We start from the raw sequence: 27,449 nt of genomic DNA, 5'->3' as shown, positions 1-27,449 counted from the left end.
ATTTAATGCCGCGTGTTAATGAAAGTGTAATGTGAAATTGCGACATTAATGCCTAAATAGCCCCCTGCATATACAAACCATGTTATACATACTGTGCATATTATTATCAAGGGTTTTCTTAAAGCCTCGATGGTTTTGCCAAAGGGGCCAAAGATATTTGTCAGATCTCAGACCATAACTGGTTGCTGGTCACAGTTAACCTTAATGAAACATCATTGAATTGTTTCATTTAACCCAAGGGCAAGAAAAGCCCATGGATCTTCTTTAATGTATTTTTCTCACGCAATTTAAAAACACTTGGCAGCCGCTGCTTGTTAACTATATTCCATCAAGCTGTCATTTCCAAATGTGTGTTGGCAGCCAAAGGATTGCTTCTATTACAATACATAACAATACATACTGTAAACCTTATTCCTGTTAACATGTTAAGGTTCCTGCTCATAATAACCTGTGCTTTAAAGCAACAATGGACCGACAACTAATGGATTGTTTTTTAGTCTTCAAAGCTTTTGACGGAGTGTGTTCAGCTTTAATTGGTGATTGGTCCTTTATTCTAATGCAGCGGTTCCCAAACTGGGGTACATGTACATTTTTTTGTCATCCATCAATAATAATTTGTGGCACAACTCTCTAAAATGCACCAAAAACTGTGCAAAACATCAGAAATAAATGAATAAAAAGGCCTATATTCATGGTTAATGTTGGATAAGACACAGGAAAGTGTTAAGACAAGCCTCCAGACACAAAGAAATAATATATAACATGAGGGGTACTTGCGACGATATATGGGGCAATAAAGTTTGGGAAACACTGTTCTACTATATATACATTTTACTATTTTAACCTTCTGATCCCAGTGTAGCATTTGGAATTTAAAGTTGAACCTGTCCTACTACTACTACTACATTACAAGTAACCTGATTTTTGCTAAATATTGTAAAGATGAATACTTACTTGGTGTTATATTCTCCACTTTGCTTGTGTCTCAAGGGTTAATCTTTGTGACCTTTTGTCTTTCCTAATCAAATTAGCCTTGTATCCATTGCTGGGTACTAAACAATGTCTGTGACAGTTAATGGGGGCCATTCCAAGTCCGGCATGACTGATATTGAGATATCCTTCCTCCAGGGTAACATCCACTGCAATTTTCTCTGGCTTTGCTGAGTGGTGGACTCGGTGCAAAGGAACATGGACCTAATGATAATTGAGGAGATGGCTCTCTAACTCAAGGCTATGGAGAGTGGACGATTACAGGCTATACAATAAGCTACATCTCCGCCCCCACCCTCGCTCCTCTCTTCTTTACCTCTCTTTTTCTTCTTCTGCTGAGGTATTTCCAGAATGCTGCTGGCCATGATGGATTTATGTGTATGCCATACTTTGGTAAACACCGATGGTGGGCAGCTTTGTCTTAACCCTCTGTGATATAGTGAAGGTCCCCATAAAAAATGAGAAAACCAGGTTACGGCCACTATAGACCCAGGCTAAACAATAAAGGGCTTTATGGGCAGATATAGGCCTGTACCATAAATGCTGGAATCTGCCGTCGGAAGGACATTAAAGGGATAATGATGGGGGGTGTGGGGAGAGCTGCTTTCACAAAGATCCATGCAGCCACTGAAAGGAGCTTTTTAGACAAGACACACACACACACACACACACACACACAGTGGAAAATGCACAGTGGTGAAAATGACAAAGAAACTTCAAATGTGGGCCAGAGCTTGTGTGCGTCCAACTGACTGTCAGAAAGGATGAGAGAGAGCTGTTGCATTCATCGATAGCTGCAGCTTGTTCTCACATCGAAGGGTCGGGCCCTCATTAAAGATTGGCGCGCTGTCGAGGCGCACAGCTGTTGGGCTTGGCTGGTGCTGCCTGTCCAGGCTGTACAAAACCAGCTGTGCAAACAAATGCACACACACAGCAACTGTAAAGGCAGGGAGAGGAACCGGGTGCGAACAGACGAGCTGTGGAGTTTCAGGTAGACTTAAAAGCAAATATGCACCCAGACGCAGTCAGGCATCCAGTCCAGGAAGATGTAATCCCAGTAAAAGAAGTGCATGAGCAAGTTGGATTCTCCAACAATGTGAGGTGGATTTATGAGGGAGGGGATTATGTGTACGATCATCACATTCGTGGAATAATGCTGCTGATACACAGTGAGCACAATATGTCCCACAGTGTTACACACATGTGGACAAGCACAATCGCTATCTTAGCATCTCTCGCTGTCGGTCTGTCAACACTTTTCAGCACTTTGCATGGCTTCTTTTCAGAATGTGTCATCTTTATCGGTCTTCCTCTGCTTTGCTGCTTTATTGGGTCACTGAGAAGATTTAAAGATAGAAAGCTTTGCCAAGACTTGCTGCAACTTCTTTATCGTCTCCGCATTAGCCATCTGCTGGCACATGTGCCGGACTGCTCGGGGGAGGGTGCGACGGTGCGTGTTTGTGTGGTAGCCACTAAACCAGACAGCAACACTAAAATTAGTCCCTTGCCATTCTAACTCAAAATGGTCTATCCTTATCTTGTCAGGAGATTGCTTTTACCCAAGCCAAGTTGTTGTCGTATAGTGATATGGCGAGTCCAATCTGTTTACCGTCTCAAGGCAGTCAAAGCTTCAGCAGACTTTTTCACGACTTTAGAGCAATTAGGTTCTGGGCTGGGTCGATTTAACCATCCATCCCAATAGGAATAGATGTCTGTAAACTCAGCGGCAAAAGATATCCCTCGAGTGCAGGAAAATAACACTTAGTAGACAAGCTGATGAGGTGAATCGGTGAATAGTTTCCAGAAAATAGTTAAATAAAATAAATCTCACCCAGTAACATTAGTGAGATGTGGTCTGACACTGTTGACCACACGTTGTCTGTTTACAGAGAAGGTGCTTTTCTTCTTTTATCGTGTGCAATAATCCAAATGACAAAACAGCCTATTGTTTGTTCTAACCTGTCGGCTCATCTCCTTGGGGAAGGAATGGCAAGGCAAGCACTTTTTACTGCTTCCTAACAGCCCTGATTGGACTGAGAAAAAAGGAGAGTAGGGGCAGTAAAAATAGTTTGACACCCTCAAGGTCCAGCCAGCAATCTCCTTTCTGCCCTTGCCCATAAAACTCTTTGAATTCTCCCTAAAATTCCTTCTCTCATTCTGTCCCTCTTCACCTCTCTGTGTCTTAACTGGACTCTCACTAACAGCTGTGGTGCATATCATCAGGTTTTGGTCTGCAGCCTTTCTCATTCAGTTAGATATCCATCTTTTTCTTAAAAATTCTCCATTTGGATTAAAGTCTTCAATTTCGTTGCAAAGACCTCATAGATCTTAATGCCAAAACCACACTTCAGAGACGTGTTTCCCAGCAACATCTTTGGGGATTGAGACATAATGTCATTCCTCTTTGGCTTTGCCGTGCCAAAGTACTTTTCCATGTTCTCAGGAGTGTGACGCTTGTTGATGCTGAATTGAGAACAGCCACCTGGGCAGCTGTGTTCGTATAAGCTCCCTAAACCTCATGTGACCCTTTTTTTCCCCTCTTGAAGTTAAAAACTGTAAAGATGCAGCCGAGACCACCACTGACTTCTCTGATATCCCTGGTGATCGTCAGTGGTTATATGACTGCGTGTCTCGAGACATATGTGATGGATTTGCATGTCTGTGTTTGTGTGTCACTCTCAAGACAGGAAATTACCTGGAATCAAACCAAGCTAAATGTTTACTTGTTTATTATGTCATATAATCCTGCCATCCCTGGCCCAGTTTGTTCCAATCGGGGTCACAGGAGACTGAAGCCTATACCGGGTGAATGGGGGCAGGGCACATCTTCAACCAGTGAGCAGTGCACAACATAGCTAAGGGCAACATGCACACACTTTGGACATTTGGCCTGCGTGGAATTTAACCCTAGTATCATTCCAATGTAGGAGCCTTGCAGACCTCACTTTGATAAATAAGGAAATCTAGTCTCTAGATATTTACACTATGCATTGATTTATTTGTTTGTTTGCCTGCGAGCAGGATTACATCAAAAGTACCAGATGTTGATGAGATTTTAACTTAAGATAAACTTATCTTACGCTAGGGAAGATTTCTTTCAAATCTGGAGGGGATCTGGATCAATATACAAATTCTGGATTAGTTTCAATAATTAAAAAAATCCTACATCTCATCATTGGCAAAAATTTTAAAAAATCATATCTCAGTTCCTAATTGACCGATCTTATGTTGGGTTGGTTCGTTAAATACTCCACCAAGTTTCATCCGGATCAGATCCAAATTGCGCATTTAATCATGATTTTTCGGGAAAAAAATAGCGGCGCCCATACATTTGGACCTACTGTATCTTTATGGGACATAGAACTTTCCTACAAGCCTTTAAAGTGTGAATAATCATGGTACAATCAGGATTGATTGATAAAAGTTTCATTCATCAGGATAACTGATCCAGATAACTGCCAATATCTGGCAAAGAGGATATTTGGTGCTTGGCAGATGTTTGTGTGCTCTGAGGCCACGTTTACATGAAGACTCTCTCAAACCAAAACACGAAAGTGGCGTGTCGTTTCCACTTTTAATTCCGCGTTTACACGAGAGTGTTGAGGTGGAATTCTGTGTTCACACGACAACGCTAAAGTGTGCGAAACTCCCTTATTTATCCATGTAATGTGCGCGCCGGGTGGCTAGGTGGCAACGTAGAACCTTTCTTCTTCTCTACTTCCTGTCAATCTCTCCGCTGCTTCTCCGGTCCATCAAAAATGTTGTGGATGTGAAGGAGTATTTTCCTCTGTTCTTCTCCCCCCTCTAATAGGAGTCGTGACACTTGCTGACACGACTCTTGTACAGCATTTACTGCAGCTAAGGCTAGTTGAAGCTCGGTAGTCATTTTAGTGTTTTGTTTACCTCCACTGGCGCGTGTTTGTGATGTCATCTGTTTGCGATGAGAACCGCAGTTTATACTGTTTACACGGTGGCGAGACAGCGGAGCGTCACCAGGTTTTCCACTTTGGAAGGTGGTCTGGGATTCTTGCGTTTTTACCTCATGAAAACCCCAGCACCGTCTAAACGATACGGAATTCTGGGAAAATATTTAGCTGTTTTCACCTGTGAGCGTTCTCGTGTAAACAGGGCCTTAGTGCGCTTGTTTTGCTCTACTTTTTAATTTCATCCTATGACATCCTATGAAAATACCCTTTTTCTCTCAGTTCTCTGAATATATAAAGCTTATACCAATAATAGAGTTTGACTTAGTTGAATAAAACTAAGGGGCGAATGAATGACGTAAGATAACAACTTTTGCTTCATTATTTATTTGAGTATTTTCCCCCTCCCCTGATAAGCAATAATAAACATTCCGTTATCTCCCAGTTTGAGTCATGAAATCACAGCGTGTTACCCAAAGATGAATGCTCTCCCCTTGGGGAAGAAAACATAGCCTACAAAAATTTGCATTTTCCAACAGCGATTACTCTTTAGGTTAATCCCGTCAAGGAATGTGTGACTGCTGCTATCAATGCAGGCGAGGAGTCGCCCGGTATGGCCCAGGCCTGCACATTAGCTCTTATCAGACAGTGTAAACATTCTAAGACCTGCATTAAATAAGTGTCACAGTCGGTGGGGAGGTGCAGGCGGAGCCCCCTGCCAGTCTCCATGCAGATAATCCCGCTCAGATACTGTGTTGGTCAGACCCAGCTGTGGCCTGAAGGCTCAGGTGTGGGGAAAGGGGGGGAGGAGTAGTGTTTTTAAGTAGGTGGTGTGTGTTTCAATGTAATTCTCTATAGGTCTATTTTAACTGTAATCCTATTAATGCACAAAGGTCCAAAAAAAACCCAGACTTTCTTTCCACGCCGCCATATTAAGGGTCATACTGTGTGAAAACTACAGTGGTATGCAAAAATATTTAAATATCTTTGGACTTCCCAGTTTGACTTCCAATCATTGATACTTTTGGAGTGAAAGATGCACAATCGCAGTAAATAACTTCCTATGTAAACACGTAGAGTTTGAAAGCTGTGTCCGCAGAACGAAAAGAATGTGGAACGCAGCGAAACTATTATTTTCGTGACAGGGTTACGTTTTCCCTGTGAGATCGTGTTAAATCAGGGAAGTAGCAACTCTAGGAAGATGTGGATTGCAACAAATACAACACATTCTTTTCGCAGCACTTAACATGGCATAACTAAGGATTTGCATTCATAGAAAAAATCCTGACATTACAGGTCGTGTGTATAAGCTAATGGGTAAAAGCCAGAGAGAATTTGATGCATGGTGTTGAAGTTATTATCACCTTTGCAAATATTAAAGTGGGGTGGAGTCACCCCAAGCCCAAGTATAAGTTAATCAACACTTTGATATTTTCTCTTAATTTTGTGGGTATTTTCCTGCGTAGAAATAACAGTGGCTTCTGCTAAAAACTATTGCTATACTTCAATCGGCTGATATAGTCAATAAATCACCCTTACAGATATTTGAGCACTTCATCACCAAGTCACCATGTGGTGCACAGTTATTACTTTTGATTCTCACGCCCTGGGTCATGAGTTCGTTTCCTGGTCGACACATTTTCTGTCAAGTTTTGTCGAAACAAAACCAGGAATGTTTTGCTGTTTTTGTTTTCCTATTTGGTAGTCAGTGTTTTTCCTGTCTGTGTTCTGTGGGTTTCGAGGGTCCTCTCTGGATTTCTAGCCACTTCCTGTCTCATCACTAAGTAATGTTTACTACACATGGTTGAGTAACATTGAACAATGCATACAACATAGGTAAGTTTGTATATATACCAAATTGAGTCAGTATAATATCCCTCTTACTTACAACCGCCTTTGATTTAGGTCTTTGAATATCCTGGAATGTGTTTTGTTAAAGTGTGTTTATATGTACACCGCTATCAAGCTATATATGCATGAGAGAAAATCAAATTAAGTACAAGCCCATGTCTGACTCCGTCTTAATAGGTGGCGCTTTTTCCATTACAAAACCCGTTGACCCAAAGATGAAGGTGTCACATAAACATCTAGTTTTGGCAGTTTTTCTCCTATCCATGTATTTTTTTTGATGTTCACCATCTTTTGATGTAGCAGCATGAAATTAGTTTCCTTATCCATCCAAAATAAAAGTGCATTTTGTATTTTTCATTCACAATCAATCTTCTTCTTCCTTCTGAATGCAAGCTAAGGAACTCCATGCACTTGCCTGTCACATAATCTTGGAGAGCAGCTTGAACCTAGAACTAGCAAGAAGGTCCTGGGTTCTTCACTTGGACACTTGGGTCCTTTCTGTGTGGTGTTTGCATGTTCTCCCTGTGCTTGTGTGGATTTTCTCCAGGTACTCCAGCTTCCTCTCACAATTCAAAAACATGAGTGTTATGTTGATTGGAGTCTCTAGAAAGCCTGTATGAGTGTGAGTGTTTGTCTCTGTGTGTGTGTTGCCCCGTGAGTGGCACCTTGTCCAGGGTGTACCCCCGCCTAGCGCCCAATGAGAGCTGGAGCTAGGCACCATCAGACCATCAGGAGCTAATGGATCAGAAAATGGATAGATCAATTATCTTGGTGCTTTGATCGAGCTACAGATAGTCCGACCGCAGATAAGCAAAGCTGTTTACATGCATTGACTAGGGCCATTTATTGGGTTTTCTTAAACTTAATGTAAACACACTGTGTTGGTGACGGACTGGTGTGTCCCCCAGGGTCAGCATTACATCCCATACCACACATGTGACCAGGGGGCCAAATCCCGTCCTTTGGAGCATCCAATTTGACAAGCAGGATAAAGTAAAAATGAAAGAGAAAAGATGAATCATTGTGTTAATGCAATTCAATAATATTTCCTGGGGCAGACAGTTTTCCCAGTGTCGCATGATTGAAGTCATTTTTAATATTAAACAGTCAAAAAAAAAAATCTAAATTCTTACAAAAGTCTTCAATTTTCCTCAAATTGTGACATAATATTTGCCTTAATTAAATAGAAATCGGTCACAGAATGTAGGAAATTGAATGTGAAGATCCTGTTGTGACTGATATCTATGACTTGTACTGTATATGGTTGGTTTATTACATATTTTGTCAATTATGTACATGTAGAAGTGCAACCTAGGGCACAATAATGTTGAAATTACTTGTTTTTTTTGCATAAAATATGTGGCCCACTTGAGAGGAAACTGATCCATATTTGGCCCCTGAACTAAAATGAGTTTGACACTCCTGCCATACCGGAATAAACACACAGAAAACACCATTTAAAATCCTGTTTAGGAATAATCTGGAAGTTAGGACTACTTTTGTTTTGATGGGGAAGACTTTGAATTCTAAATATTTTAGGCACCACATAGTAACTATAGCTGCATGGATTACTTTACATCCTTCAGACCCCAAAGTTACATTTATTTATCTGTTGTCTTCCCTTCAGTTGGGAATACAAGTTTCAAAAAGTGTGGTGGCGAGGCTCATGGATAGAGTGACGTTGCCTGATGTGTTTATTTGTGGGAGCTGAAGTAGTTTGAGGAACTTTTGTGAAGCGAAGTAAGTTGTGGGTGTGCAAGGTGGGGAATCTTGAGTAATGTGGGATGAGAGGCAGCCAGAGTCAGCCAGTGGGTCACCAGGAGGTGAGGCTGCCTACTTGCCTGGGTTCAGGAAAAGTTCAGGCGCATAGCATTAGGCAAATTAGGGAGACAGAGGCTGGGGGAGAGAAACTCTGAGGGTCGGGACTGATGAGATGGGGGAAAGGGTCACATTAGTTGGAAGGAGGAGCCCGAATAAAGAGTCCGTACAGCGATGGGAACTGGGAGAGTGTTACTACTCCATCACGGAGCTCATTATGATGGAAAGATATGAAAGAAGAATGACTGGGCTTTGATAACTTTGATCACATCGTGCGATCTGTGTCTGTCTAAAGCCCTCGTTGCTGGATTTGAGGACGCACAGCAGAGTTTTGTGTGTTGGTCCCGGGTTGGATGGAGGGAGATCCGCGGTGACGTTCCTGAAGGGGTTAAGGTGGGAGGAGCGACGCATGAAAGGCACGGAGGGGGCGGGGGGAGGGGAGGGGGAGCCTGGGGGGTGGAGTCACAGTCCTCAGCTGCTGTGCCTTGTCACATTTGTGCAGAACATGATCGGCGCACGGTTTGGCTCGGGGATGATTTAGGTTTCAGGGCCGAAGTAGAAGAAGAAGAAGAAGAAGCGGCCGCCGCTGCTGCTGCTCGCTTTGTGCGCCATAGGAACGCGTCAGGACCGGGGGAAAGCCGCTGTCTGTGGCCGCTGATCGGACGTGCTGCTGTGGGTCGGAGAAGAGGGAAGGATCGGTGCATTCACTGAGCTGACAGGACTCCACTGAACGGGACAAGCCGAAGGACAAACTCGGAGTCCCCCCCCCCACACCCCCCCTCTCTCTCTCTCTCTCTCCCTCCTTTCTCGTTTGGAGGATTTTTCTTCCCTTTTTTTTTTTTTTTTTTTTTTTTTTTTTAACTCCAAGGATTTAATCACATTTCACTCATTGTGTGGATACGGCCTGGTTTGTTTTTGTGTTTGTGTGGGGTTCCCACTCCGGGCACGATGCAGACTGTTCATTTAAACCATGTTTCCAAATTGAGCGCAGCCGATTAGGCTTTTTCTGCCGCAGACTCACCGTCCGATTAGCGAGACGATGCCAAACACTTCAGTGCCCCCGCTGTGTTTGGATTTACCACTTTCCTCCTGATTTTAATGCCGCTTTGCCCCCACATTGGGCCCCCTTTCAGTTTCTACCTCTTGCCAGCGGCGAGCTAAACCTCCGAGGCTGCTGGTGCGATTCTGTCTGCGCGACAGTGTGCTTCATTTTTTATTTTATTTTATTTTTTTTTTTTTTTGGGGGGGGGGGAATAGCACCCCTGCCGTCGCCCTGCTGCGTATGATGTACGAAAGTGTGGACGTTGTGGGACTGAATCCCAGCCCGAACCCGTTTTTAATGATGGATTACTACAACCAGAGCAGAGGATGCTTGATCCCAGAGAAAGGACTGGTGCCAGGTGCCCCCCATCCCTACAGCACTTCCATCAGAAACCAGCACTGGAACGGCTCCAATCACTGTAGGTGTCCCCCCTTTATATTTGATATTTTAACCACCTCATTCCACTACTCCAGAGATGGGCCACAGCAGGGGCCACAGACATGTGATTGTCTGATCCAAGGGCCACATTATCAACATTCATGTCAGTATTTAGAAGAATGACCAGTCTGAGCATGAATACAAGCTTCAAAACACACATTTTGTGTGTTTTGATATTCATTTGGTAGAGTTTCTCATCAATATGTTGCATTTTTGTTGTCTTTTTGAGTGTTTTTCAAGTGACTGTGTGTTATTTTGTGTAATTTCGTTTGTCTTTGAAGTCCTTTTGTATATGTTGTTTTTTTTGTATTCATTTGTTTTCTGTGGTTTTTTTTTTTAGATCATTTTGTGCTTTTGTTGTTACTTTTTGTACTTTTCTTGACATTTTGCTATCGCTTTCTGTGTTTCTGGAGTTTTCCGTATGTCCTTTGTACAACTTCCAACTTCACAAATTCCAATTTTGTTTTGGGGGCCGCATACAATTAGACCTAGGGCCGCATGTGGCCCCCGGGCCACCAGTTGTCTATGTCTGCGCTGCTCCATGCCACTCTGCCTGCTGTGGAGTTGAAATCTCTCCTCCTTAGCTCTTCCTAGAACTGTAACCCTGGTTATCATCATTAGATTAAAGATAATCCAACCTCCGTTGCATGATCTGATCGCTGCACTTCGTAGTTGTAAACGGACACGATGATGACCCATTCCTTCATGCCTTCATTCCACCTTTTAACCTCTGTTGTAAAGTCTGCACGTATCCAACCAGTACACACATATCCTGTTCCTGAAATATGCACTTAATACAAGGAAGGTTCTATATACTGTGCCAGGGTTAATCTGGTCCAACTTTGATGCCATCGCTGACTGTTATCCCCGGCTAATCTGGATCGCAGGATCCGCAGGGCACCAGTGTTAATTTTGTTGACTAAAAATAATTGACATTGTTTTCGTCGACAAGTGACACTAAGAAGACGATCATCGATTTTTCCAAAAATTTAAAGGAAAACTTTATACAATGGTTGTGATAGTTTTCCCAACTAAAAGACAAAACTAGAATATCAATAACATCCCATATCAGGTTGATAAATGGTAATTAAATCTCTATTTTTTATTTTTTTTTTTAATGTTTTAGTCTACTATAACTGAAAATAGTCCCGATGACTACATTTAGCTGCATTTTGATCAAAACGAGCACTTTTCCCATCCCCAGCAGCAGCAGCATCTTTTTACTCCACATCTGTCTGCTCACACATGCTCTACTCTGTTTGATTGTCCGATCAAAACGATTGATATACAGTACGTCGAATCGTGCTGAAGTACTTGCCTCAGTTAAATCAATATGAATTTAAGTACGTTTGTTAAAAAAAAAAACAGAAAAGAAAAGCTCATTTAAATGATGTTTTCCCACGTTACTAAATTTGTCTCGTTTGAATTTTAATTTGACTCACACACAAGTTTTACAGAATGTTTTCAAGGCGCTTACATTGTTATTTCGCTCTGGAAAACACAAGCGGAAGCGCACAAAAGCAGGAATCTCCACTGGCTCTAAAGGACCAATTTCCTCCTTGTCTGTAGACTGTAGAAATGGCATCAAAAAGGAAATTTAAACAAGATTTGCAGATGTTTAGTAGCAACAATGAAAGCACAGAAAAAAACCCCCGTTGTGTCTGAATAGCTTTTCCTCTGATTTAGATGAGATTACAGATTCCTCTCATCAAAAGGGACAGATTGGGTCTATTATTTTTTTCTAAGTAGACATCCAGTGAGGTTGATAACATTTATTGAATTGGCCCAGTAAACAGCTCTGGTGACAGCATTGATTAAAACCATGTGAGCTCGTCTGAGGTCTGTGGGGGTTTGGCCCAGGAAGAGACCTCTGATCCCTCATTCAACTCCACATTGTTTTGCTCAATGGAGGAATGGCAGGGGGAGTGTGTGCGCGTGTGCGTGCATGTGTGTGTGTGTGTGTGCGTGTGTGTGAGTGGAGGGTAGCATGGCTGTTTGTCACTTTACTGCTTGGATGTAATAAAAAAAAAAAAAAAGTGAGTGCACAGACTGGGAGCATTGACAGTGGGGGGTGTGGAGCAGACACGCACAGCATCGTTAGTGTCATCATTTGGCTCGGAGCGTGATGGGATCGCAATAACACAAAACAGCATGCTTTCTGTTTTTGAATTTAGTCTTTGAGCAGAAATGTGAAAAAAAAAAAATATATATATATATATAAAATAAAAAGAGAGAAACCAACCAAATCCCAAAAGACTTGTTGGCTCCTTATCAGTCTGTTTCTTTTTTAAACTCCTCGCTCTCAGACTTCTGGTATGTTCCTCTGCACGTGGCTTTAGAAACAAATTGCTGGTCTGCAATTTTTTTTTTTTTTTTTTACCCCCTCTGTGCTTTTCTTTTCTTGGTTCTCTGTTTTTTCAACCATTCCACATTGGATCCAACTGTTCATTACAGGCTTTGCTAAAGGACTCTCTGGCTCTAAAAGTGCACTCGGTGACATCCTGGTCGATGAAAGTCAGATCTAAAATTGCCATTGACTCGTTAGGCGACCATGCATAAATCTAGAGCCTATTCTGCCTTATTTTAGTGTTATTCCACTTTTAAACTGACTCCACTGAATCCTTTTTCAGCGTTTTTATCCTCCATCTATCAGCAGCCACGTGTCCAAATTTAGAGGTGTCCTGATCCGATATTGATATCGGATATCGGTCCGATATCAGCCAGAAAACGAATATCAGATTTTATCGGACTGCATCTAAAATCATCGATATAAGCTCTCCGATAAAATTTGCCGCTCCAGCACTTTTGTCCATAGGTGGTTCACACTCCAACAAAATAACCTACTGTTATTGACTATTGTTCTCTGTTTGACTAACATCACTTAATCAAGTCTTTTCTAACATTCCACACTACAAAATGAATAATAAAAGTATCTATGATTAGTCCTGATATTGTATCGGATCAATTTAGGTATCGGCTGATACGCAAGGCTGCAATATCGGTATCATATCAAAAGTGAAAAAGTTGTATCGGGACATCCCTATCCAAAACCAGTCCTGTCAAAGGCAGGGGTGGGAACCTCTGGGTACCTCACGATACGATACACGATACAAGGCTCACAATAACGATTATCTCACGATATGGCGATACTGCGATTATCGATATATTGGTCAGAAATGAATCTACGATAATCTATGACGTAACAAGAAAAAAAGAGACAATATATTGGCTCCTTCAACAAACAGTGACAACATTTCTGTGAAAACCTACCTGCACATTATAGTGAAAAAGAAGGAAAGGTTTTGAAAAAAAAAAAAACAATCAATGTGTGAAAAAATATCGCCGTATCGAGATATCGTCACACTCCTAGTCAAAGGCGGTTTGAACAAGGTTCTTGGTAAGGATGCACCGATCGATCGGTGTCGATTTCCCTGATTTTGGGGGATCGGCCGATCCTTGCATATGAAACCAATCTTTTCCGCCGATCTTTTTTTACCTCCGCAAAGGTCTTAACGTCGGTCATGAAGTCACTTACTGTCCCGTTCTGCTGTGAGTTGACTGACAGACCCGCCCACTAGCTCAGTTAAAACAACACGTTTGTATTGTTTCGCAGGTTTTGTTGAATTCTTTACAATAAAATAAGCTTGGAACAATCAAGAAGTATGATGTCAGTTTAGGAAAAAGCCGTTCAGGCTTTTAAAGAAATTGCAATCGGTGCACCCCTAGTTTTTTGGACTTTGGTTTTTCTTCTGATCAACAATCATGTTTGTATTGAAAACTGTGCACCCGTGCAGTAGTTGTAATGTGCTTGATTTCTCCACTCAGTGCCTGTCAGAGTGCATGCAGCCATTCTGTGCATGCACATGAAAAGAATGTGCGTGACCTTTTTCACGTGACACAGGATTGCACAGTGAGCTCAAATGCTCAGCAGTTCCACACCGTTCTCCTCGGCCACTCGGCGGCGGATGAAGAAAGTGGCCACTGACAGTAGACGAGTGCAGCGGCGAGCTTTAGCTTGTTTAGCTCTGAGAGTGAGGAACTGCAGGCGGCCCACATGAAAGGTGTGTGTCTAAGGAGCAAATGACGGCTGCTTAATCTGACTCATGTGGTATTTAAGTGTGGACGTCCTTTTGCTTAACAGGAGATGAGGCCCAGTAAAGAAACAGATGGTGTTTTATTGTTTCTGGGTGCAATGGACTGTAAGAGAAAGATCCATTTTCTGTCATTTTGACGGGGGAGGCTCAAAAAAGTAAAGAAGAAGTAAAAAAATAGTTTGAGCTATTCAAGAGAAAGCCAAATCTATGTTTTTTCTTTGCAGCTTTCCCCCCTTTTTTATATGCAAGACTTTAAATTTGATTATGGCCACAACTTCCTGTGTAAGAGAAGAGGTATGAGTTAGCAAGTGGCAAACCAATGTCTTTTTAGTCCTAATGAATGTGAGCTATTTTATCCACGGCTCTTATTGTAAAAGGTTACAGTATATATTTTTCTTTTGCCTGTTCACCTATCAAACATATTTTTCAAATGTTATTTATTTATCGAAAAGGTTGTAAAGGGGCGAAAACTTTTCAGTAAATTTCCACAGGAACTTAAGGTTGGGAATTTGGGGAATATTCAAAAATATAAAGTTTAATAGTAATAACTTGGAATTGGCAATAAATTGAAATGACTGTAGCATATCCAAACATAAATATTACCATTTATCCAAAATAATACAATTATAACATTTCCATGGGAATTGATTGGAAATTTTCAATGTTAAAGGTTTGACCTTTACAGGGAAGTTAAATATAGTTTGGGAAAAGTTTACATTTTTGAATATTCCCAAAATTCCTCATCCTAAATTCCCGTTGAAATTAGCCAGAAATTTTCCGCCCCTTTGCTTCTTGATTCATCACACAGGAAGTTGTGTATACAGCACTTATAGTTGATCAATAGGGGTGTGTATTGTCTGGCATCTGGCGATACGATTCGTATGCCGATTCATAGGTCATGATATACTATATATCCCGATATTAAAGTATGAGTAGGTTTTTTTTTTTTTTTTTTTTTTAAATATGACTTAAGAAACAACTTATCTGTAAATGTGTACACCTTCATAAGAACATTATGTATGAAATATATTTTATTGGCATATTTTACACTGAAAACGTTGTCTTAAAATTAAAATAAACATAACATACAATCTGCCTGCGGCTTTTAAACCAACTTTGACTTTAGTGCAACTTAACTGAGGTATACGCCTAGAACAACAAATAAATGCAGAAAGTTCGTAATTTCTTTTTAGATTTTATTAAAAAAAAAAAACACAAGCTGGTCAACATGCCCAGGTTTCAGCGCACTTCTTTGTGCAGTTATAATGTCTCCTTCAGTGGAAAAGACTTTCATGGTTAAATAAAAATAGAAAAAAAAAATCTATATGAATGTATTTAGAATCTATCCGAGAATCGCGCGACGTAATATTGCGATACATCGCCGAATCTATTGATCAATAAGCCCTTATTTGTCTTTTTCAAATGTTAATGCACATATTTTAGCTTATTTTTTGGACAACCATGAATAACTGAGAACACATAAACATTGATTTTAGTGTCAAATGTAGGCTGATTTTGTTTCTAGAATAGTGGCTGTTATAAACCTGTAGTGAATAATAAACAATCTATTGAGCAGCAGATAACATAGTTGCTAGGTATCACTGATGATCAATTGGGAATGCTATGTGCAGCTTTGTCTAAACTTGATTGAAGCATTTGTGCCGATTCCAGACGTCAGAACGTCTCTTGTTATTCTCAGGCTCCATATTTTCTTCCTGTGCAGTGAGATGAGAAAGCAGGCTTTTTGTTGTGGTCTTTGCTTGATGGAACAAGTGGGACGGCACTGAGGCAGGGACTTCTGTTCCTCCAGATAGAGGAAAGCTTCCCAGCGGCCCCCTCGTTCTGCCACGTCTGCCTGACCCCTGTCACACTGTAGTGGTGGTGATTTAGTGTCAGGCAACGCCTGGAACGCCGTGCTGTGCGTTTGTGTCTGTGAATGAAGGAGACAGAGAGATCGGTGTGTCCACAGAAACACGCCTGCTTTCACCTTCAGGTGCACATCAATAACACATTTTGTCACGGTGGTATGTTTGCAATGGCAAAGAGGTGACTGGAGTTCAACGCCGCTGCTGCCGCGAGCCTGGGAAAGGCCGCGGGGCAGCATTTCACAACCTGCCAACACTCGCTCCCAAAACAGCACCCAGTCACCAGCCTTCAAAGCTTTTATGAAATGAAATTCATTGTTTAGTGAATGCATAACACATGCCCTCGAAGCATAATGTTCACCTCGCTGCAAGGTGACTGGAATCAAGCGAGGCACAGGGTGATCGTGACCATTGGTAAAATGGAGGGACTGGGTGTGACGGAGCTGACTGGTCGCTTTGATGTTTTCCTTTGCGTGATGAATTGTGCAGTTGTTCCATATTAAGGCTATCAAAAGGTTAGCGTTATTTATATCGACGCGCTTGTTTCTATATCCCGTGCCCACATGAGGCCGCGCTTCAACCCTTTCTGATTGGCCCCCGCTTTGTTTGCAGAGCGAATCCGCTTGAGGCATCGTTCGGTATACTGTACACAGTTCTAGCTTGAAGTTGAAATCCCAGAACAAGGGGTTGATGTGCAGTGCAAAGCTGACTTTGATGAACAAAGCCAGACAGCGAGGGAAGATTCAGACGGGGTCATTGATTCAGGCTTTTCAAAAAGGCAGAACTGGTGACAATGGTTCTGTAATCTCACCATCTATTATTCCATTCTCCACCGTGTTTGTCCTGCTTACACACACACACACACACACACACAGCCGTAGGAGGGAGATCCAAACACTCCAGGTTAAGGGGATGCGCTTCTCTAAAATATTCATAGCTTCTTCATTTAAATCAATTCGGTTCTACAGGAGCAGTCAAGCGTCAACTGTCAGAAATGGAGCCAGGCCTGTTGTAATCACTTCTTTACTTATCTCTGCAGATGGCTTGTTTGCAATAGGCTGTGCATGGCTAACTCACCACCACATGGAGAAAGGACACACACATACACTCTCTCTTTCTTTCTTATCACTTCGCCCCATCTTAATGTTTAATCCTCACTTTCTTATAATGGAAAACACATAAATTCTTCTGGGGACATTCATCACCCATCTGAGAGGCCATTTCTCCTTTCTCTCCCTCTCTCTCATTGTGTTTTTCATATCTACAGTGGTGTTCTCCACGTGGCAAGCCTGTGCTGGACACTCAGTGTCACCATTAATCTTTAATGCTGGCCTGCCCTAATTTTTCACTATATTTCACAAGATTTCCTGCCCTGCAAAAACCCACCCTTTTTTTTTTTCCTCCTCATCATCCGTTATGTATAGAGTGATTACGCGTGGTGTCACCTGGTTTCATCAGCAGCCGACGACCACTGCTTGCCCTTGCCTCATTCTTTGCACTTTGCCAACCTCGTTCCATGCAGACCAGTAGCTATAGGTCAGAGACCGATGTTTGCACCAGCGCACACCATCCCTATGGGGGTCTGTGTTAGCATCACACGGACAACTGTGTACACTTTAAGCAGTGGGCACACACGCATTGCTGCAGTGGAATGCTCTCTTATGTTCAGAGCGCAACAGCCAAGAAATTAGGGTAGAGGTTAGTGTGCTAAAAATACAATGGCCTGGCGGTTCTTCCTGGGCAAAAAATAACTGTGTTGCTGCCTTCTCAGGCCATGTGGGACGAGTGGGGACGTAATGCTTGTTTTTCAGACTGTAAACAACCATAAAGCAATCAAATTAAACGTTATTTTTGTTCAGATTGTTTATTGAGTGCATGCAAATGCCCATATGCAACCTGTATCCGATCTGTTCCGTAAACACGTGTTACCTCAGGACCTCTTTTACGCTTACAAGTCACTTCAAGGTTGCATTTAGTTTATACTTTAAACCAGCCCTTCTCAAATAGTGGGGTAGGGGGCACTGTGCGATGTCAGGGGGGGGGGCGTGTGTGACCCTGCTTTTTTTGCCGTACTATAGTAAAGTGTAACCATTGAGCAGCGGTTCCCAAAATGTTTAGTCCACGACACACAATGTATATTCTCTTTGCCCTCGAGAAGCACGCGTTCCGGAGACATTCAATCCGCCATCCTGCTGGGTACCTGGGGGGCATGTCGGACGGGGTGACAGCAAACCAGTACCCTTGGAGGCTGGTGCATCCCCCACGAGCAAGCCTGTCGCGACAGAAAATAATTGAGAAGCACTGCTTTAAACTGATGGCAGTTACATTTAAAGTGTAATATGCAAAGGTGTAAAGAGTACTGATATATCCGACTCAAGTAGAAGTACTGTTATTTGATTGAAATTGTACTCAAATACAAGTACAAGTAAGTAATACATAAAATACTCAAGTACAAGTAAAAAGTAGCTCAATGTAATAGAACCAAATTAAAGTTACCAGTTACTTTCACCTCCACGTTTATTTTTGGTAATAAATCGTTGCCACGGTTCCCTTGCATACAGTAAACATCTCATGTATAAGCTGAAAAAGGAAGAGACCAAATTTTGCACAGATTTTCTTTGTGGAAATGTACAATTTTTTTTTTTTCAGATAAAAGAAAAAAGTAAGAATTTACTCAGTAACGTTTGGGTGTAGAAATGTAACGAATTACTTTATTTTAAAACGTATTTACGTACAAGTAAAATGACTTATTTAGAAACATACTAAAAAAAAAAAAGTACAATTACCCATAAAAGCAACTCAATTAGAGTAGCGTGAGTACTTTTAATTTGTTACTTTCACCTCTGGTAATATGAACAAGACCTGCTGTCTGAACGTGGCTTAGTTGCATTACTGAACAAGCTTTACTACAGTTTATAGACCCTTTCATTGTTTGTAAACATTGTGACGTATTTTGTTGGGCGGGGCTTGGCCTGAAGGCAAAACCACAATTGTCTTCGTTGTTTTCTGAGCACGAGTGTCTGCTGGAATCCTATAAAACTTTAATTTGACGTCCACTAATGTTATTCCTCCTATTCTGGCAACCAAACACGCAACAAAGCTGTCACATTACTAGCCTCTACAGTCTTTAGTCAGCGGCGTTTCCTGTTTCTGTTTTTGCATTCAGCCATATATATAATTATATATATATATATATATATATATATATATATTTTTTTTTTTTCCTCTCAAAACCTTTTCTGCTTTTTCACTAAAATGTGCAGGTAGGTCTTCCCAGAAATGTTGTCACTGTTTGTTGAATGAACCAATATGTTGTTTACTGGAATACTGCACTATAATGGTGTCACTGGTGAGAAAGACCCTATTTTTTGTTTACAGAAAGCACTATATACAGTAGATACTTATTCGTTTACATTGACATGTTGACACTTATTTACAGAAATGTTGCACTAAAATAGTGTCACTGTTCATAGGACACTTTTTCAATTTATTGTCTTTCAGAGATATAAAATACAAATTTCATTTTTTCACTTAACCTTTGTTTTTCTTATGTCATAGGTTATCGTAGATTGATTTCTGACCAATATATCGATAATCTCAGTATCGTCATATCGTGAGATAATCGTTATCGTGAGTTTTGTATCGCGTATCGTGAGATATCCAGAGGTTTCCACCCCTACTCGTGACGTGGGCCCTTAAGGGGTCTATTGATTGTGTCACAAATATATATTCTGAATTTTAATATGAAGTCGCTTTCGTTAAGAAATTATTTGTAATAATATCGAACAAATAAAAGCTAAATTGATATACCGATATTTTTTTCTAGCTAAAGGGAGTTGTAGAAAAGAAGGACCACAATATGTAATAATAATTCTTTGCTTCCCTGTTACCTGGTGTTGGGGTCTTTAACAGGCCCCTCGGGAACCTACAAGGGAAGTCTGGAGGATGACTAAACCCTTCTGTAGTTGTTGATTTATGGAGGTTGGGTTGTAAACCTAGTGATCCATATTGTGTATTGTCTACGTTCACGTCATTCTGGTCCATCTCTGACTCAAGAGGGCCCCAGTAAGGTGAGAAGAAAGGGCAGCTCACACTGTCTGGACACCAGTTTTCTCTCTTTCCCACAGCCCCTCCGAATCATTTCATATTCATTACGTGTCTGGCTGCAGCCCAGCCTCTGACATTTGACTCTTAAAGGCCCACCTGGGACCAGGATGAAATAGACTGCCAGCAGTGCGGTGGAGGTGGGAAGGAAGTCAGTCGTGCTGGATGGTGATAGATCTGATGGCATGTTGGACAGGGGACTGTAGACAGGCTCAGGTTACAGGTCGCTTGTTCCAATGTAACCCTGCTTGGGATCTTGTTTGTGAGTGGTGCAAACGGAGAGGTTGCCTGTAGCAGGGCAGCTCAGAACATGTGAGGAGAAGAAGAAGAAGAAGAAGAAGAAGAAGAAGAAGAAGAAGAAGTGAATCCTGTTAGAACTGACTCACTGTTTGCTAAGGAGGGCAGACGTTGATCAAACGCAGCCTTTATTTCTAAAAGGCGTATCAACATCTCACCCTTTGTGTCGCCTCATGTGTCTTATCTGGGCTATTGTTCAGCTGAGAGCACAACAAATACATTGGCCACGTTTACATGGGAGCTTTAATTCTTCTTTAAAGTGGAATAAAAGTTCATTCCTCTTTAACCTGACTTTGTAAACACATAATTCCTTATGCTAATTTAATTCCGAATTAAAGTTAATTCCGAATTAGGTGGCTGGTTTATTCCATTTTTAATTCCGAATGAGATAATTCCTCTTTCTTGTAAACACTTCACGAGCTTAATTCCGCTTTAAATTAATTTGTATCGTTTTGCGCATTCGCGACTTGCGGCGAATCCAAGATGGCGGCGGCCCGGACTCCAGCCTAGACTATATAATAAGAGCACGGGCGACCGTGGCTCAAGTGGTAGAGGGTCGTCTTCTTATCGAGAGGTTGGGGGTTTGATCCCAGTACCTGACTATGTGTCGAAGTGTCCTGGGGCAAGACACTGAACCCTAAGTTGCTCCCAATGGTCGACTAGCGCCTTGCATGGCAGTCCTGTCCCATTGGTGTGTGAATGTGAGTGTGATTGGGTGAATGAGCTGATATGTAAAGCGCTTTGGGACTGCTTCAGTGTGGTGATAAAGCATAAACCAGAATAAATAATTCCGAATGAAAAAACATCATTTAACTGTGGCCATTGGTAAGAAACTGACTGCGTTGTTTAGATTTGTTAAAGAATAATAGATGATGGTTTCTCTTGGTTTTGGTCTATTTTTTTTTTTCTGAGACGCATTTATTAATTTCATCCAGGCTAAATGTTCCTTCATGTTTGGGTTGGGAGGTTGGGATGGAAAGGGCACATTCTGTTAGTCTGTTAGAGTTTTTCAACAGTAACTTCAATGATGTATTTTTATAGTCGGCCAAAAAATACAAGAAAATGAGTTTAAAAACTTGTGCTGGCTGATAAAGTCCGTAAACCTAAAACCAAACCTACGTTAAAGTTTATTTACCTTGTCTGAATAAACAAAACCTTACCATATATTTAAAAAAAAAAAAACAGACAAAATGAACTTGTGGAACTAAAATCAAACCCATATACCAAAAAAACTGGGTTTTCACACTTATTCCTATCGGGATGTAAGGATTTATCCTAAATCAGTGCAAATCCCGGGGAGGTTAAAATTGTTACAGCACAATATGTGATTTGATACTGTGCTTAAACATTAGGCAGTGCTGTGAAGAAATGTGCAGTATAATTTGGTTTATGAGGTCAAACAAGAACAAATTATATTAGTCAGAAATTGTTTTGAGAATTTAATCAAATAATAAGAATCTGCATTTTGAATAATCTGTTTTCCCCCCCAAAAAAATATAATCTCCTATGTATTCATATTAAAATGACTTAAGTGCATTATTACATCCCAAACTTTGAGTCGAAACGTTGGTTGAGTGTATCCTCACACCCATAATTTCTTATAATTGCGTCCATGAAAGGTAGCTGTTCCATTAAACCTTTAAAAAGATGGGGTTTTGTAATGTTTTTTAATGTTTATTTTTTAGTTGAAAATGATAATCATATTAATGATGATGGAAATGATTTTGATTAGAACATGAACTGAAAATACGATGACAGGAAATGATTAAAACTGTAGAAATAAATCCCTTCAGGAGGCACTAAATACTGTTTTATTCCACTTATTTACAGCGTTGCATTCTTTAAAATGTGTGTTATCATTCATTCATTCCATCAATATGCGCTATAGTTGTTTTGTAGATGGACAAAGGGGATACTTGGATTTAGAAATGAGGAAAAGGGGGGTACTTGGGCCCATAAAGTTTGAGAACCACTGTGTTAGGGCACCAAGAACTTCTTCATGCAGCTGTTTTTGTAGTTGGACTTTAAATAAACTTCACGTGCATGCTTAACCGACCCACTACCACCGACCGTGGCTCAGGTGGTATCTATTTGGTATCAGTTTTAGGAACAAAAGTGTATTGATCATTTCTGCTGACAAACATTTTTCCGTGATGAACAGAAACTTTGCTGACTCCCAGTTTTGCTGTAGAAACTGAAGCCTTTAGCCTGATGCTGCGTTCACTGTGGCAGTGCCACAATAGAGTGGGATTATTGTGTCTGCATTTCTCAGCAGAAAGTTAAAGAAGATAAATCTTGGGCACGGGGACTGGGTGCGGGGTGTGGATTGTTCAAAGAATGCTGGAGTTTTTCAATGATTATCTTATTAAAGCTTTTCCAAGGGTTTAATGACACGTTTGGTTTGTGGGCTTTTGCTTTTTTCCTCATTTTTCTACCAAAGGCTTCAATGGGTGAGAAGAGTTAGGAAAGCAATAGGGAGAGACGAGGCTTGGGCTCAGTGACTGATATTATTAGTGTTCCAGTGCGACTGATGGGGACATGGCCCTGCACCCAGTGGCTGCCAACAGGCCAATGTTGGTAAATTGAGTCTGGTACTGACTGACCTATATCCCTGTCCTATTTAACACAGGCAGCTTTCTGTATCATGCCCCGCCTCCTTAGTCACTCCTTAGTCTTTTATTTAGTATGAAGTGTGGACCAAAGTATTTGGTTAACAGATTTTGAAACGACTAGCTTGGATGTGTCGTTTCATTACAGCTTTTAAAGTGGGAAAAAAAAAAAAAACGGTTTCACTTTGCGTGCAATCTGCATGGGTGCCTTGATTTGCTCCTTCCTGCGACAGGCAAGCTTGCCCCCCTCCCAGCCCCCATGCCCTCTCTCCTCATTGTGAATTATGGATTGAATGCAAGGCAGCGATTAGACACACACCTACCTACACTCATGTCTCGCTGCTGCAGCACTGACCAGCCTTCACTTCAGAAGAGCTTTTTCCTGGTTCCACATAAAAGCCCATCTCACAGTGCCGTTCTCTCCCCAGAGCGTTCACCTCTAATCAACTTCCAAAGCTGCATAGATCCCAGAGCTAGCAAGACAGAAAATCTGCCTTCTCACATTTGCTTTCTAGAGCCTTTCATGGCGGTAATCCCCAACACCAGGAAGAGGTTCATGGGAATTGTGGTCAGCTGACTATCAAAGGAGAAGAAATGAAGGAGGAGCCACTGTGAGGTTAAAGTCAATCCCCCACATACCTCATTCCTAAAGCCTGCAGGGATTCTCCTTGGGCTTGACATAGCCAACCCCACCTGTCCTTCATGCTCAGCAGGAAACTCCATCCCTGGCTTCCCCTGAGTTGGCCTACTTCAGAGTGTTTGATCTCACTGTGGAAGAGGCAAGTTTGCCTGTTGCCTGGCAGGCAGAGAAAACCCCTTGATGCTGACGGTTGGATGTTAAGGAGGGGGAGCTGGCTTTAGCAGAGAGGCTTAATAACTGTATTAACATCAGTGGTTCCCTCAGGACGCACGCAAGCACGAAGGGGGTCGGGACTTCCTTTGCCTATTAATGCCCTGCCCCAATTTTCCTTCACCGCTTCACTTATCAGTTCAGTTTCACTATTTCATGCAACTATTACATGTAACTAATCCAAAGGGCTTTTGTTATTTCTAATTTTATGCATTTCTGATTTTCTGCTCTTTTTCTGCACTTCCCCTCCTCCATGTGCCAGTTTCAAGATCAGTTTCAACCACAGATTGGGTTTTTGTAACAACGCTTTAAAGAAATCACTCACTTTAGACTTCAAATGTCCAGTTATGGCAGACGTGTTCTTTTAGGTCAACTCTGTCTTGAGATTATTGTACTCACTCCTCACCTGTGTGTGTCGCTATTCATGACAGTCGCCCCCTATTCCTGTGAATAATGCATCGAAAAAGTCTGAATAATTGATGGGTTCTACTTAGTGTAATGGGAAGAGTTAACTGAAAGCGCTGTGTGCTTATAGCAGAAGAACTGGGTCGCAACAAACAGAACACAGTGGCCTTCAAGGGTCATCATGAGACCCAGAGGGTCAGAAGGCCACGACAGAGTGGAAGGCCGATGCTTACTGGGGTTAACTGGACTCCAGAGAGACTGAGTGGTTGAAGCTTCAACATCAGTTTGACTGGTTTAGTTCAGGTTACTACAGTACTTTGTAGAGGTCGACCGATATGGGATTTTCAAAGGCCGATACCGATTTTAAAAAATTATGATAATTCGGCCGATGGCCGATATCTAATGCCGATTTTGAAAGCCAATATACTTTCTTTTTTTTTTTTAAGCACATTGATTATGAAAGACACTTGTATGATATAAATGTATATAATAGAAATTAAATTAAATACACCAATAGAACTCTTAACATTTATTGAACTTTTTAAATATACCCGTACACAACCAAGTAAAACAAAAAATACAGGACGGGTAGGTAGCAGTAAAGCGCAACAACCATGTGCAATGTGCAAGTAGTCGGTTTAAACTAAATACCTGTTTTAGGTTTAACCACTCCCCCCCTCTGTTCACAGCCACCACCATTATACCTAAGCTTCACACTTGTCACCAGTGTTGGGAACGTACTTTAAAAAAGTAATGAGTTATAGTTACTCACTACTTGATCAAAAAAGTATCTGCGTTATTAACTGAATTACTCTATAATAAAAGGTGCTTCATTAAATTTGAGTTGCTTACAACGGATGTCGACAAAGTCTTCACTACTGATTCTAAAACACAGGACAAGATGTTAATACCCTTTTTGTGCGAGCACGTACAAAAGTTGATGAAAAAAGCTTGACCCAGGGAACAGAACACCCATCCCCCACAGGACAAGCAAGGGCCTAGGATGCATCATCAGTAGTGTTCCTCCGGATCATAGGGTGTTTCGGCCATTCACTATACACCCTCCCCAGAGTTGGCCAGCCACAGGGTGATCAGCCCATAGCTTGCATCCCAGGCCCATACATGGCATGGGCGCCCTGCCCCCCAGAGCCAAGCCTGAGCCAACCACATACCCCAACTCGCTATTTGGGGGCCCAAGAGGTATCGTTCCTCTTCAGCCAGAGCCACTGGCTGCTTCTCTCTGCTGACTCCGATGCAGCTTTGATGGCTGCGCGCTGGCTCTGGCCCCTGACTCCCAGGTCCCTGAGTAGTTTGGTGGTAGATGTTGGGGGTTTATAAATATCATAATAACGCACTCACGGTTAGAAAGGTTGAGCCTCATTTTTAATGTGAGCTTCTAGTACACGAAGGAGGTATTAGCTGTGGGCTGTTGTCATTTAAATTTTAAAAGACTTAACCTTTTAAATGAAATCATAAAAGTTTTGCCCACAGAAATGGTAAAGACTTTGTTAATGGACCCGAGCAACAAAGAAAATGTAATAATACCAAACACATAACAACTCAATAACCTTTAAGAGTGGTGCCAGTAGATAAATATAGGCCCCTATACTTCAATAACAGACTAAACATTTTTCCATCTCAGTGATGTAATCAATATCTCTAATACATTTTAATTGCATTACGTTTGGTATATTATACATATATATCTTTCAGACCGGACTAAAGAAAAACATCAACACTGTTCCACTGAAAGCACCAGCGATATCACAGGAAATGGTTTGTTTTGCGTCTATGTGATGTGATCAAATGGCTCCCTCCAGGCTACAGTGAGGGGTCAGAGATCCCTGCAGGAAATTAGTGTCTACAAAGACACACACACAAACACACGCCTGTACTGGCCAATACATAAACATAGAGCAATGGGAGGCAACCACAATCCAAAGCTGACGAAGCTAAACATATCCTTCCTTATGTTCTACAATAGTAACTGTACAGTCCCTCTGCCCTCCCCTCCGCTCATGATTGGCTTTACTCTCATTAGCTATTCATCCCAAGCTCAGCCTGAATTTACCCTCCCTATTGACAAGCTGCACGTTTTTTTTCTCTTATGTTTTATTTCTGTATTAGTGCCGCTGACACTAAAGACAAACGAGTCTGCCTCTGCCCGCCCACCCGTTCACCCTTTGCTTTGCCCAAATCTTCTCCTAAGGAGCCCCCTGATGCTCCACCACCACACATCTGAATCAAATGTGTGTCATCACTCATCATTAGGAAGCTTATGAGTGGGAGGGCAGCGACTGACGATGCAAAAATGTGCGTGAGATATTTAAACCTGCCGCTGTAGCTTCTGTTCAGTTTAGTCTGCAGCAAATATGCAACTTATTGGGTTTATTTTTTGGAGAATCTGCAAGGTTTGATTTGTTTCATATTTCAAAAATAAGTGCTTTGTGTTTGCCTTGGAATTTCACATCAAATGAGGAAATGTAAGGAGATGCAGGATGGAGACGCAAATAAATATTAGTATAATCAGCATAGCTTTTGCAAGGCTATCTAAACTTTTCACGTTTTTGAAATATTAATCTAGACTGAAGGGCAAAAAGTCCCGAAACTCTGTACCATCTATTCCAGTCATGGGTAATTTGCGGCCCTTGACCTGATTTTGTTGGGCCCCCAAATCAAATCCCCTCCAAATTTGTAATTGAACAACAGCGAATTGCACAAAATGACAACAAAGGTACATAAAGTAAAAATATGCAAAACCCTTTCCAAAATACACAGAAATGACTTTAAAACACACTAAATGACAACAAAAACACACAACACATATTAAAAATGACACCAAAAATACAAAATTACAGAAAATTACATAAAAGAATTACAGAAAATTACTCCAAAAACTAACAAAATGACAACAAAATAAATAAACTTGCGCTCGTTTAGTCTTTCGAAAAAGGCCGATCAGATCCGTACGTCTCCACGGAGACACCGCTCCAAAACGAAAACGGTTTTCGGAAGTATGTTAGTCTCTTTGTGTGTGTGTGTGTGTCTGTTTGTGTGTGTGATCGTACACTAATGACATCACTGTTAATAGCATCATCAGTGTTCTAAAACAATGTTAAACAGGAGTTCCACAGTGTGGATGGGAAAATGAGTGGGATACATA

The 27,449-nt window shown here is 41.4% G+C and overlaps 1 protein-coding gene across 9 annotated transcripts in view; it reads left to right on the top strand.

The window, feature by feature from the left end:
* raraa (retinoic acid receptor, alpha a) overlaps nucleotides 1-27,449 on the top strand; it is a 181,907-nt gene that overhangs the window by 112,801 nt on the left and 41,657 nt on the right. For 2 of the 9 annotated variants that reach the window (XM_028475402.1, XM_028475410.1), the window contains exon 1: nucleotides 9,822-10,042. The exons of 6 other annotated variants lie outside the window; for them this stretch is intronic. In XM_028475402.1, the coding sequence (XP_028331203.1) occupies nucleotides 9,865-10,042 (178 nt within the window). In that variant the 5' untranslated portion in view covers nucleotides 9,822-9,864. Of the gene's footprint in view, nucleotides 1-9,821; nucleotides 10,043-27,449 lie in introns of those variants that run through there. One more of the 9 variants, XM_028475401.1, reaches the window with a different exon arrangement.

This window comes from Gouania willdenowi, chromosome 19, assembly GCF_900634775.1.
Source record: "Gouania willdenowi chromosome 19, fGouWil2.1, whole genome shotgun sequence".
Classification (NCBI taxonomy): domain Eukaryota; kingdom Metazoa; phylum Chordata; class Actinopteri; order Blenniiformes; family Gobiesocidae; genus Gouania; species Gouania willdenowi.
This window is presented reverse-complemented; position numbering and strand designations above follow the sequence as displayed.